The sequence below is a fragment of the Loxodonta africana genome, chromosome 26 (assembly GCF_030014295.1).
Source record: "Loxodonta africana isolate mLoxAfr1 chromosome 26, mLoxAfr1.hap2, whole genome shotgun sequence".
Taxonomy (NCBI): Eukaryota; Metazoa; Chordata; class Mammalia; order Proboscidea; family Elephantidae; genus Loxodonta; species Loxodonta africana.
Window position 1 is genome coordinate 14,064,324 of NC_087367.1, and position 13,066 is coordinate 14,077,389.

The 13,066-nt window shown below is 37.3% G+C and overlaps 1 protein-coding gene across 1 annotated transcript in view; it reads left to right on the plus strand.

The window, feature by feature from the left end:
- FBXO11 (F-box protein 11) overlaps nucleotides 1-13,066 on the plus strand; it is a 91,689-nt gene that overhangs the window by 68,426 nt on the left and 10,197 nt on the right. Inside the window, exons 12-22 of the mRNA XM_010597272.3 lie at nucleotides 1,811-2,028; nucleotides 2,970-3,055; nucleotides 4,254-4,348; nucleotides 5,614-5,736; nucleotides 5,820-5,905; nucleotides 7,542-7,618; nucleotides 7,719-7,862; nucleotides 10,630-10,740; nucleotides 11,669-11,776; nucleotides 12,153-12,261; nucleotides 12,934-13,032. Of these exons, the coding sequence (XP_010595574.2) occupies nucleotides 1,811-2,028; nucleotides 2,970-3,055; nucleotides 4,254-4,348; nucleotides 5,614-5,736; nucleotides 5,820-5,905; nucleotides 7,542-7,618; nucleotides 7,719-7,862; nucleotides 10,630-10,740; nucleotides 11,669-11,776; nucleotides 12,153-12,261; nucleotides 12,934-13,032 (1,256 nt within the window). The remainder of the gene's footprint in view (nucleotides 1-1,810; nucleotides 2,029-2,969; nucleotides 3,056-4,253; nucleotides 4,349-5,613; nucleotides 5,737-5,819; nucleotides 5,906-7,541; nucleotides 7,619-7,718; nucleotides 7,863-10,629; nucleotides 10,741-11,668; nucleotides 11,777-12,152; nucleotides 12,262-12,933; nucleotides 13,033-13,066) is intronic.

A 13,066-nucleotide genomic window follows, 5' to 3' on the forward strand; every position in this document is an offset into this window, starting at 1 on the left:
AACACTTATCATTAAAAGATGGGAATTTTTTTTTCCTTTTTTTTTTTTTTTTACATAATAACAATGCAAGTCTCCCTCCTTAAGAATAATTTCTTAATATCATCATCTTTCCCAAATTTACCAATCTGGTATGTCATCCCAACTTCTGGCAAAGAAAGACTAGACTAAGTGAGCTTCCCTCCTCATGGTTGGAAACCTCTAACATTAAGGTTTTTTTAGTCCAACCTTTTTTTTTTTTTTTTGCTGTTCTTGTTTTTTTTCCTTTGGTGATCAGTATTGCCATAATAGTATATATACATCCAGTGTACACTTACATTTTTATTTGGTATAAAATCAAAGAAGGAAAAACTTCTTTTATATTTGAAGATGGTATTCAGTTTGATATAATTCCCTGATTTAAAAAAGAATAAGAAATTATAATCCAAATGTAGATGTGCGATTTATAGGTAATTTGCACTTTATTTGTGGAATCTGAAACCTGGAAACTATTTCTGATGCTCTTGGAGTCTGTTTTCTTGAAGAGTTAAACATGTGATTTATATTCCACTTTAACTTCTAGTAAATTCAGCAAAAAGTTCAACAAATCTTATTTGCGTACCTTTATGTATATATATAGACGCTCCAGAGGTTAGAACAGTGCTTTTTAAGGAGCTAATGATCAAGTAGAAATAGATTTAAAAAAAAATGTAGTAAGTAGTAGTACATGGAAGTGGCATAAGAAAAATAATTAGTGTTAAAGGAAATTTAAAGAGAAGAGAGCATTTTCAGTTTTTAAAGGGAGATAGGAGAATGAAATGACTTATCAAAAGTGTCATCTTGTAAATATGTTATTTTTTCCTCTTAATATTCAGTCTTAATTGACTCTTTCAACTTAGGATATCTGTATTACTCAGAACCCACAGTAACTTTTATTTCCATTATTAAAATAGAACATGTCCATTATAGAAAAGTTAGGAAATGCAGAGAAGTACGAAGAATATAAAAATCTTCCATAATCCCACTACTCAGATAATCAGCTCCCTCCTATTTTTGTTTCATCCTTCAAGTTGTTTTTAAGTTTGAGATCATACTTACTATATACTGTCCCGAAGTCTGTTCGTTTAACATGATCGCACGTATATAGCATGAGCATAAGTCTTCAAAAATATTTTACTTAGCCAGTCACCTATTACTGGACTCAGAGGAACATTTTTTATATTTTCATTTATTGAATAGATCTTTCCTGGCTTTGAATTCACTCAGACTAACTAGAGGATTTCTAGTTGTTTTATTTGTCGTCGTTGAGTCACCCCGACCCATTGCGACCCCATGCACAAGAGAACGCAGCTCTGCCAGGTCCTGTGTCGTGTCCGTGGTCGGCTGCGGATCGGACGTTAGCTCCGTAGGGCTCTCGGCGGCTGATGTTTCCGAAGTAGGTCTTCAGGCCTTTCTGCTCAGCCTGTCTGGGCCTGGAGGCTCCACCGGAAGCTCCACCGGAAGCTGCGCAGCATCGTAGCGGCGTGCAGGCCTCCGCCGACAGACAGGTGGCAGCTGCGCGAGGAGCACTGGCTGGGAGGCGAATGCAGGCGCCCCTCGTGGAAGGCGGGAGTTCTAAAACTGAACCACCCATACCTTTCTGTGTTTTACAAAAACATTGAAATGTGTTTTCTTCTTGTTTCTCTTTTGAAATTTGGTATAAATCTGTCTATTCTTAATCTTGAACCTTTCTGATACTAAATTTTGAGGTATACTTTTTCAAAAAAAAAATTTTTTTTAATGTTCTTTTCGGAAAGTGGCATCTACCTAAGGGATTAAATTCTGTATTTTTCAGGGTTACTTTGAAAGTTGCAACATACACAGAAACAGGATAGCAGGCTTTGAAGTGAAAGCCTACGCTAACCCCACAGTGGTTCGATGTGAAATTCACCATGGGCAGACTGGAGGAATATATGTCCATGAAAAAGGAAGGGGACAGTTCATAGAGAATAAAATCTATGCAAACAACTTTGCAGGTGTATGGATTACCTCAAATAGTGACCCAACAATAAGGTATTTACATATAATGATGGTTAGAAATTACTTTTTTTCACCTTAGGTTTTGTTTTAAGAAAAGTCAAGGTATTTAGCCTTAACTCTTAAAAGTTTCTCCTAGGTATCTCAGTACTGTAAAATAGATTTTACTAATAAAAATCATGAATCTGAAAGAGCATAGTTATTGCTTTGTTTTTTTTTTTGTTTTGGTATTTTGTTTTTATCACTGATCTAAGCCATGCATTATGATTTTATGAACAATTGCAAATGCTGTGATTTTTATTTTAAATTCATCAAACTGCATTATAGATGAGTAAACAGGGCTGTGACCTTTCCTTGTAACCTAAGTGATCTTTCTTCTCTTTTTTTTCTGGGAATCAGCAGGTAGAATAACTCAGGGAACTAATTATCTCAAAGATTCTTGGACAGAGAGATCAAGACTTTAAGCTCACACTTTTCTTTATTGGTTCCTGCTGTCCCCTCTGGCCACAGAAAGAAAACAAATAGATTGTCTTAAAGGCATTGATCAAGACTGTAGGTCAGAGCTATTATCATGTAATCAAAAACCATAAATTATTTTAATTGTCAAATTTTATTTTCTGATGGCTTTATAAAAGTAAATTATGGGACTTCCATGTTAATATTCAGCAAATGTTTCTAGATCAGTTAAAATTTTCTTTTTAATGTATTAGCTCTTTTGAAGGGAGTTGTTAATCATGCTGTTTTGTCTCAGATACTAGATAGCTTTTCCAAAAGCCTTAGGTCTTAGAAAGAACTAGAAGGAAACTTAGGAATCATCTAGCGTGGTTCCCTCATTTTACAGATTAGGAAATGGGACTCGTAGAAGTTAAATAATTTATCCAAGCTCACATGACCATGAGTGGTCTTACATTGTACAAAACAAGTAAGCTTTGTTGAATAGATGGGTTTTTTTTAATTATTATTTTACCTAATTATAGGGGGAATTCTATATTTAATGGAAATCAAGGGGGCGTTTATATCTTTGGTGATGGACGAGGCCTTATCGAAGGAAATGACATTTATGGTAAGCGTATGTTCTGTTTATAAAATTTTAGAGACTAATCTGTCTCTCTGACATTAGCAAAATGGACCACTTTGAAATCACCCAAGTAGGAGAATTTCTTAAAATACTCAGTAAATATTATTCTTTGGTATTATTCACTTGACAAGCATTTACAGAGTACCTGTTATTGTTGTTCTTGTTAGGTTTCATTGAGTTGGTTCCGACTCATAGAAACGCTGCGTACAACAGAACGAAACCCTTCCCAAACCTGCACCATCTGTATAATCGTTGTTAACGCTTGTTGAGCTTATTGTTGCAGCCACTGTGTCAACCCATCTCCTTGAGGGTCTTTCTCTTCCCTGACCCTCTACCAAGCATGATGTCCTTCTCCAGTGACTGGTCCCTCCTGATAACATGTCCAAAGAGTACCTACGACATACCATTCACCCACTACTAGGTACAGAGTACCTGCTACATACCATTCACTGTGTCAGATACCTGGGATGAAAGTATAAATAAGACCTTGGTCACAGGGAGTTGCTATAGTTTCCTTATGTTCACTCCATTGCTTAAAAATTAAGAAATTATTTCTGTGGTAGTTTAATACATTTTTATACTTACTAAAAAAAAAAAAAAAAACTAGAGAACGAAAATACCCCATTAAAGCTTTTGAGGCATTAATTCAGCAGTTATTAGGTATCTATGTGCTAGACACCAGTATGTTCCTGGGCTTTCTCTCCTGCCAACACTTACCTGGATAACACTTACATAAGCTTTTTCAGTGCCAGGCACTGTTCTAAGCACTTTACATTTAATTTAATTATAATTCAACCTTATAACCTACACGTCAACCCTCTGAGGCACATGCTAATAAATATCCTCACTTACTGATCAGGAACTAGAGGCACGAAGAGGTTAAATAACTTATTCAGGGTCACACAGGAAGTCAGTAGAATTGCTGGGACTCAGAACTTGGCAGCCTGACTCCAGAGTCATTCTTAACTGCCGTCTTCTACTGCCTATAACCCTTTTGCGTTTATATACACCCCACTTCCCTTAGTTTTGTCTTGTGTTGTTGTTAGTTGCCATCAAATTGATCCAACTCCTGGCAACCCCGTGTGTCTTGCAGTACTCATGAATTTTAACTAATACTGTATGTAAAACTTCCACGTGGCATTAGGCTCTAAATGCTGATGTTGTAACTTTTATTTTTAAATAGGCAATGCATTAGCTGGAATTCAAATTAGGACAAACAGTTGTCCAATTGTTCGGCATAACAAAATTCATGACGGCCAGCATGGTGGGATTTATGTGGTAAGTTAATGAGTACAATTCTGAATAGTCATACATCACAACCAGGAAAAAAAGGGGAGGTGAGGGATCATACCTGGTTTTAGGTAGGTAGGCCATATTCAAGTTTCAGAGTATGAATTTGTAACTGTCTTTAGCATTTAATAAATAAGACTTGTTCTCCCTGTTAGAGATGTATGACTTCAAATTTTATGGCGTATATAGTGTTCTGTGGAAACCCTGGTGGCGTAGTGGTTAAGTACTATGGCTCCTAACCAAAGGGTTGGCAGTTCGAATCCACCAGGTGCTCCTTGGAAACTCTATGGGACAGTTCTACTCTGTCCTATAGGGTCGGTACAAATCGGAATCGACTCGACAGCACTGGGTTTGGTTGTTTGTTTTTTTTTTTATAGTGTTCTGTAAAAATTTAATCAGCACCTAACAGACTAAATTTTGGCTATAGAAGATAGACATTTTTATTAAAGTCCTTAATTATAAAATAATGGGCAACAGGCATTGAACTCATAAAAACAAACTAGTTGGCAGCCTAAGTCGTCGTATGTGTTACACTAGAATTTTGCTAATGTGACTACTGTATGAATCTTTTAAATTTTCCAAAAGCATTAGGTAAGCTCTCACTGGAAGTTCTACTGTTACTAGACTTGAATACCTTTATCTTCTGAAAAAGCCAAGTTTTCATTTGAATTGTTAATCATAATTGAGCATCTTGTTAAAATTTTAAAACCTGTGTATTTTTCCTATATCTTCTGTCACCATGGTATCTGAAACTATTAACAACTGATTCAATAATAGGGAATTTCAGAAAGGTTCTTGTATTGTGCCAGGTATGATTCCAGTTTCTGCTTATAGTTCTAGAAATGGCTGTGTCTTATAAAAATAAAAATTTTAGTAACTTGAGAACTTACCACTTTTAAGTGCTTTCACTGGTGCTAAGTTTGAAATAACTGTGAACTTACTGAATGGGAGATCTTCTGTTTGTTCCATACCTTAGGATGAAGTAAGAGGTTCTTTCGTTTAAAAAAAGAAAAAACTGAATGCTACTCCTCTTAACTGTAATAGCTTTGAAAGTACAGAACCACATAAAGAATAGTAAGGGAACTTTGGAAGCTACAACTCAGGAAGAGGCTATGTAAACAAAATGTTACCAATACTCCTTGCCCAGATGAAATTTAAAAATTTGATTTTTTTTTCATAATTGTCTTTAACGGGGGGAAGCACTGTGCGGTTTATTAAAGGAATGTATTGTAACTGTTGTAACTTGTATTTAGCATGAGAAAGGACAAGGAGTAATAGAAGAGAATGAAGTGTATAGTAATACTCTGGCTGGAGTCTGGGTGACAACCGGCAGCACTCCAGTACTGAGGAGAAACAGGATACACAGTGGCAAGCAGGTAGGATTATCTTGGACTCTTGGATGGGAAATATATTGTTTTTTAAACACTTTTATTACTTGAAAATTTTTTTTTAATTTTAGGTTGGTGTCTATTTTTATGACAATGGACATGGCGTGCTAGAGGACAATGATATATATAATCATATGTATTCAGGGGTTCAGATAAGGTAAACATTTTCACATTTGGCCTTCTTTTGGGAGGAAGTTGGGTATAAGGGGTCTGTAGAAGTGTTTCTCTTGCTTAGTGCTCAACCTTTATTTTCCCTTTTGTATGTATATTCACACACCTAGTTGCACTCTTGACGTAAATTGTCAGCATATAGCTTTCTGTAGACTAGCTGAGGACAGCAGTCTGTGGAACAAATGCCGTAAGAGCTTATTTCCACTGTTCTGTTTTCCACTATGAGAGTCAGATCAGCCGTCAGTGTGCTCCTTTGTACTTGGCGAGTGAACCCTGACTGCACTGTTGTTGTGTGAGGCACTTTGAAGTTGACTCCCACTCAGCGAGCTTATAGAAAAAAGAGTAGAATTACCCTGCAGGGTTTGCTAGGCTGTAATCTTTATGGAAGCTTACCAGGTCTTTTCTCCTGTGGAACCACTGGGAGGGTTTGAACCAGAGCTTCGAACTGGTTCTTCCCATTTGGTCATGGCTGAGGAAGTGAAACTGGAGCAGGCCTGAATTTTTTTAATTTGGGTGAATCAGGACTGATAACTAAAAACTAGAATGGGAAAAATGACGGGTCAGAGCCCTGCTAGAAACCTCATCTCCCTCTTAGAAAACTAAGGGCTGTGTACGCATCGCATAACAACCAAATCTCTTGCCAGTAAGATTTTGAGCAGAGTCAGAAACAGTGCCCCACTCAAAGATGACAGCCAGCCATGCCGCTTTACATGTGTGTTTCTCTCTTCACAGTCCTGTCAATAATCCAGTCTCATGCATCCAAGTCTCGTGCATCAGGCTCCTGAAAGGGCTCACTGTGCCTCTTCTGCGTCTCCCATTCCAGGACTTGGGCCCGTAATTTTTCACATCCCAGTTACCCTTCCGGATCACCCGAATTTAAAAAATTTGGGTCTGTTCTGGTTTTTTTTGCTCAGCCGTGACTGAACTGGTTCAGCCCCTTGAATTGAACCACCAGCCTTCAGTTAGCAGCAGAGTGCTTAACCATTGCATCACGAGGGCGCCTTGACTCTCTGTTCAAACCAAACCAAACCAAACCCGTTGCCATCAAGTTGATTCCAAGTCATAGAAACTCTATAGGACAACGTAAAACTCTGCCCCACAGGGTTTCCAAAGCTGTAATCTTTACGGAAGCAGACCACCACATCTTTCTCCCGCAGAGTGGCTGGCAGGTTTGAGCCACTGACTTTTCAGCTAGCAGCCAAGTGCTTAACCCAACTCACTCATTTTAATTTACTTATTAGGAGACTCTGTCATATTAATTATAGTATTAATAGGAGGTTCCTCAGAAAATAGGCCCAGTGATCTACTTCTAAAAAATCAGCCATTGAAAACCCTTTGGAGCAGTTGTACTGATACACATGAGGTCACTATGAGTCAGAATCGGTTCAGCAGCAGCTGGTTTGGTTTATAAAAACGATCTGTAGCAAAGTATGTTTTGTGGGAAATAGAGGGTAAAGTAAAATTAAACCAGTTTCTTTGCTGACAGACTTGTTAGAGCATCTTGAGGGACACACTGCATAGTTAATTCTTTCTGGGATTAATGGGGCTTTCTACTGTGACTTCATGTAACATGGGAAATGGGAGTGGAAGCAATTAAAATGGCATTTTCTATTTTATCACAGGACGGGAAGCAACCCCAAAATTAGACGCAACAAAATCTGGGGAGGACAGAATGGTGGAATTCTAGTTTATAATTCTGGTAGGTTAAATCTGTCATCTTTTTCTCATTATCATCTAATGTTAATAGACATTAGAAATGAGCTTTCCAAATATCATAACCTAAATTTTTGCATTTATAGGTCTAGGCTGTATAGAAGACAATGAAATATTTGACAATGCAATGGCTGGAGTCTGGATTAAAACAGATAGTAATCCTACACTAAGAAGAAATAAAATCCATGATGGAAGAGATGGTGGCATCTGTATATTTAATGGGGGTCGAGGTATTGTTGTTAATTTTGCATTAGTGAAAAATCCAGTTTTCCGTTATTCTTCTTCCATATCTTTAATGATCAATGACATTGCCAAGTAATTTATAATGGAGTGGATTTCAGTCTTTCCTTATGAAGTCTTGAGATGGCTTAGGAGATTAGTGCCTAGAGCTAAAGTTTACAGAACTTTTTTTTTTTCTTTTCCTTTTATAGCCATCTTGAATTGCAAGTTGTCAGTAAGGCTTTTTTTTAAGGTAGTAGAATTTGTTTATATCCTCTCTCTGGACCTTTTATTCAGAATAGTGATAATGATTGTAATAAACTTGAAAGTCAAGTTGTAGAATTAGGTGTGAGAAATAAATTGGTCTGTAAATATATGAAAATGTCTATAGTAAACAGGTATTGATTTTGTAACTGTTTATAACTGTTTGCTGGAGAATGGAGTTAATGAAGCCAAGGTGTGTCTACTTTAGTATCCAGGGGTAACTCACATTGGATTGAGGCAAGTTTCACAGCCCCTGCCCTTGCCAAATGCTTGCTGTTCATAAAGGGAGACTAGGGAAGAGTGTCAAATGCAAATTTATCACCATTCCTAAAATGACAGTCCAACTTTGTACATATATGAATTATAGCTAGTTATCACTCATACAACATACCAAGATTCAATCAACAAAATGTACTACTACAACTAAGCACTGATAATTCATTTCATTAATGACGTAGACCCTCAAGGTGTTTAGAATCTAATAGTTCAATAAAGTGACATCTCTCTGGTAGGAGCCTTTATAGTATGAAGTGAAGAGACAAAATATAGAATGGTCAGCTTTGTTTGCAAGGTACTGGGAAAAGGGCCCTGGAGTAAATCACACTTGAGCTGTGACTTCAGAAATGAGTGGGTGTCCACTGGTAAACGGGGGAAGCTGTTTCAGGCACAGAGAGTTTAGTTAGTTCACTCTCATCTGCTCTCTACGTACTGATTGATGACCCGAGAACCACGCACTATGATACCGATGACACAGTGGTAAATAAAGTACAGTACTACATCCAGAAGGCTTATAGTCTGAGTGGCACATTGTACACAAGTCTGAAGGAAACTTAAAGTTGTTTCTTTAGTAAGGCGAGAGGTACTAAAAGTTGAGCAGGACAGGGAGTTTGGACTCTAAGCAATAGCACTTTGGGAGGCTGTGGTGACAGTAACACAAGGTTAGAGGCAGGGATGTGAAATCATCTAGGCAAGAAACGATGAGAGCCTGAACTAAAGTGACAGCATCAGTGGGAAAAGGACGGGGCAGATATTAATCAACAGGACAGGCGGACGGACGGAGCTGTTGATTAAATATAGGGATTGAGAGAGGAGTGAAAAGTGATCCTCTGGATTCTGGCATCAGTGACTGCCGAGTGGCACCTTTCATGGAGATAAGGTAACACAGACAACTGTTCTGTGGAAAACAGTAGTGTGGTCAGTTTTATGCATGCTCGATGCAAGCTATTCCTTGGGAATCCAAGTTGGTATGACCAGAACGTAATGAATTACACTAAACTAAATGACCAGACTTAAGAATTAGCGGCACTATGTATGTATGTAATAGGATAACCACAGGAGGACGTTAGATCACCCAAAGTATATACAGGGAAAAGAGAGCCAAGAACTGAGCTCTGGAATGCTAATGTCTAAGGAGTGAGCAGAAGAGGGAAGAGAGAGCCTGGCATCCAGGGGAAAAGGAATTTGGAGGTCAATACTGAGAAAATGCCAAAGAAGAGTCAAATGTCTACAGAAATAAAAACATGGTTCACATCTTTAGAAAGCAGAGAAACACCAGTACACAAGTAATTGTAATTCACTCTACATACATAGGTTTTATAGTAGTAGTATTCGCTAACACTTATTTAGGACTGTGTTTTTTTACACGTATTAACCTATTTAATCCTCGGAACACTACGTGGTAGGTGCAACTATGCCCATTTTTACAGACTGAGATAAAGTAACCTGCCCACTGACAAGCTAAGTGGTGGATCAGTGTTTAAAGGCCTGAAGTCTGATCCCCTCAACCCACTCTTAATCATTGTATTACCAGAAAAGAGAAGTAATTACATTTGATGGAAACGGACATGACATCAGGAGGGAGGAGTGCAAGACATTCCATGAAGAGGAAATACAAACCAAAAATATTAGGGATAAAAATGTATAGCATATTCAGGAAAGAACAGGTAATGTAGTAAGACAAAGACTAGGTTGAGGGAAAATGTTTTGAAAGGCTTCAAATGGCAGGTTGATTTTTTTTTTTTTTTTCCTTTCTGAAAGTAGTTATTTTAAGCAGGGAAGCAAATCAGATGAGTTCCAGGAAATGGACTGGAAACCATGCAGCAGATGAAGGGACTGGAAAAAGGGAAATTTATCAGGGAATGAGTATAGTAATAAATGCCAGAAATAATAAGGGCCTGAACTAAAACCAAGGATGCAGAGGTTCTAGAAATATTTGGAAGGAATTCAGTTTAATTCACCAGTATTGAGAATTCAGCAGTAGTGAACAAACTAGGCATAGTCCGTGCTGTCATGGAACTTTCAGTTTACTGTTAGAATGGTTATTTGCCAGTTTTAGCAATTTTTGGTTAATTTCTACCTTAAGTATCTCTGAATTACTAATAAACTTTGTTTTTGGCTGAGAAATGGGTCCTGTGAATTTTACGATAAGTAAACCACCAAAAGAAAGCCTAAACACCAACAACAAAGGCTAGTAAAGTTTGTATGCATTAGCCTTCATCTAATATTTTATTATAGGTCTCCTTGAAGAAAATGATATTTTCAGGAATGCTCAAGCAGGTGTTCTCATCAGCACTAATAGTCATCCAGTCTTAAGGAAAAACAGAATATTTGATGGATTTGCTGCAGGTTTGTATTTTTTCTTTTGTTACCTGTGGCTTGTTTTCTATAAACTGAGGTGTTTGGTTTTTGATATATTAGCTCTCTTTTGCTTAAGTATGCTGCCAGAGTGTCTATTAACAATTGCTTGTAAGAGCACCTAATCTAAGTTCTGGATTTTTCCACCCTAAACCAAACACAAACTGCTTACTGTTCAGTAATTATGAAACATTAATTAGGACAGAATAAATGCAGACCTGTACTACTCTAAAAGTCCCTGGGTGGGGCGAACGTTTAACTAGCTCAGCTGCCAACCAGGAGGCTGGAGGTGTAAGTCCACCTACTCAGAGGTTCCTCAGAAGGCCTGGTGATCTACTTAAGAAAACTCAGCCATTGAAAACCCTAATAGAGCACAGTTCTGCTGACACACATGGGCTCACCGTGAGTCTGAGTCAACTCTGTGACAACCGACAATAAACCATTAGGAGTACAATATTTAAAAAAAAAAAAAAAAAACAAACCTTGGTAAATGTAATCCAAGTACCACGCATATATGTTTAAACTTTTTGCCAGTGAAGAAGGCAATTACTTTGGATTATTCCAAGTAAGCAAATTTCTGGCTCCTTTTCAGTGAACTGGCTGCTACCTAAACATACTTCTGGGCTCTGTCCCCTTCTACTTCAGTTTGCAAAGGAATTAAAAATGATGTCATTATTAATAAAACCAAAATTTTTGATGAATCTTCTGTCACTCCCTCTATTACCGAGGATAGTGGACTGTGAACAGTGAAGTTTTACTGTCAGTGATTCAAACAAACATTTGCATGGCTTTAGATATTAAGAGGGTTAATGTTATACTTTCTATATAAAAATCAATTTACTACATTTGCTACTATTTCAAGTTTCTTGTAAGAAACTATATAAAGTGATGCATCTACTGTTTATAAATTTTACTTTAGGTATTGAAATCACAAACCATGCAACTGCAACACTAGAAGGCAATCAGATTTTTAACAACCGGTTTGGAGGCTTATTTTTAGCATCTGGTGTTAATGTGACAATGAAAGGTATGTTGGGGTCTGTGTTCTGCCTAAAAATACTCAAGATAAGCCATAAAAAGATGATAATCAGAAGCCACTTGTTATTCCATAACTTAATTCCTCCCGTCACTCTACAAGTTGGCAACAGCTTTAACAGTTTTGAAGGAAACTGGTTTATTGAGACTTAGACTTATTCTAAATAGTTGGAATATCTTGACAAGGAAAACTCATTTCAATTCTTAGCTGATTTCTTACCATTACTTCATCAGTTAAAAAACTTCATCAGTTAGCCTCTTAAAATTAGCAGCTCTTCTATTAGAATAATCCTGTAATCTTTACAGGAGCTCTTTAAAATCTGAAGTCTTTGCCTTCTAGAATTTTACTTTTTTTTCTTTTATTACAGATAACAAAATAATGAACAATCAAGACGCCATAGAAAAGGCTGTTAGTAGAGGCCAGTGTTTATATAAAATATCAAGTTATACCAGCTATCCCATGCATGATTTCTACAGGTATATTTCAGAATTATTCAAGTCCTGAAAAGAGGAAGAGTCATTTTCTCTTCTATACTGGCAATGCCTGCAGTTCTTATAGATGTATTTCCCTTAAATACGTAACCAACGACAAAGTAGAAAGACTGTAACTGAAAACCTTGTCCACGTTGGGGTCTGATCAGTCTACTTGAGGATCCATAAAACACGGACCATGAAACAAGGAAAACTCCTTTGAAGTAACTTTAATACTGCAGTAACTAACAACAACATTCACAATATGGAAGTGTTTGTTTATACCAGTGTTTTCTTAGGAGGTTCAAAGCAAAGCTGGGCCCTAAGAGTCAGATGTATCCTGGTCATGCAGCTGAGGGTTTTGACTCCCCTCTCCTGAAACCGATTCAGCACTGAAAGACTTGATAGGAACTGAAACTTTTTTAAATGTTCAAACTGCCTCTCTACAAGTTAGAAATCATTCATTTTCCTCAGAAGACACAAGATAGGAAATTCTCTTACTCCGTTGAAGTCCCTTTTCAAAATTAATCTGGGCTGTAGCCACATACATTTTCAGGTTTGGTCCTCTTTCCTTATAAGCCACAGATCATACGGTGATAATATATGCTATTTAAAAAGATGTTTTATCTGCAATTAATGACATGTTCAAGAAAAATAATGTGAGTTTTCGCTTTTTAGATGTCACACTTGTAACACCACAGACCGAAACGCCATATGTGTGAACTGCATTAAGAAGTGCCATCAGGGACACGACGTAGAATTCATTAGACACGATAGGTATGTAGCACACTTGATTGCTATGTCACCCAGT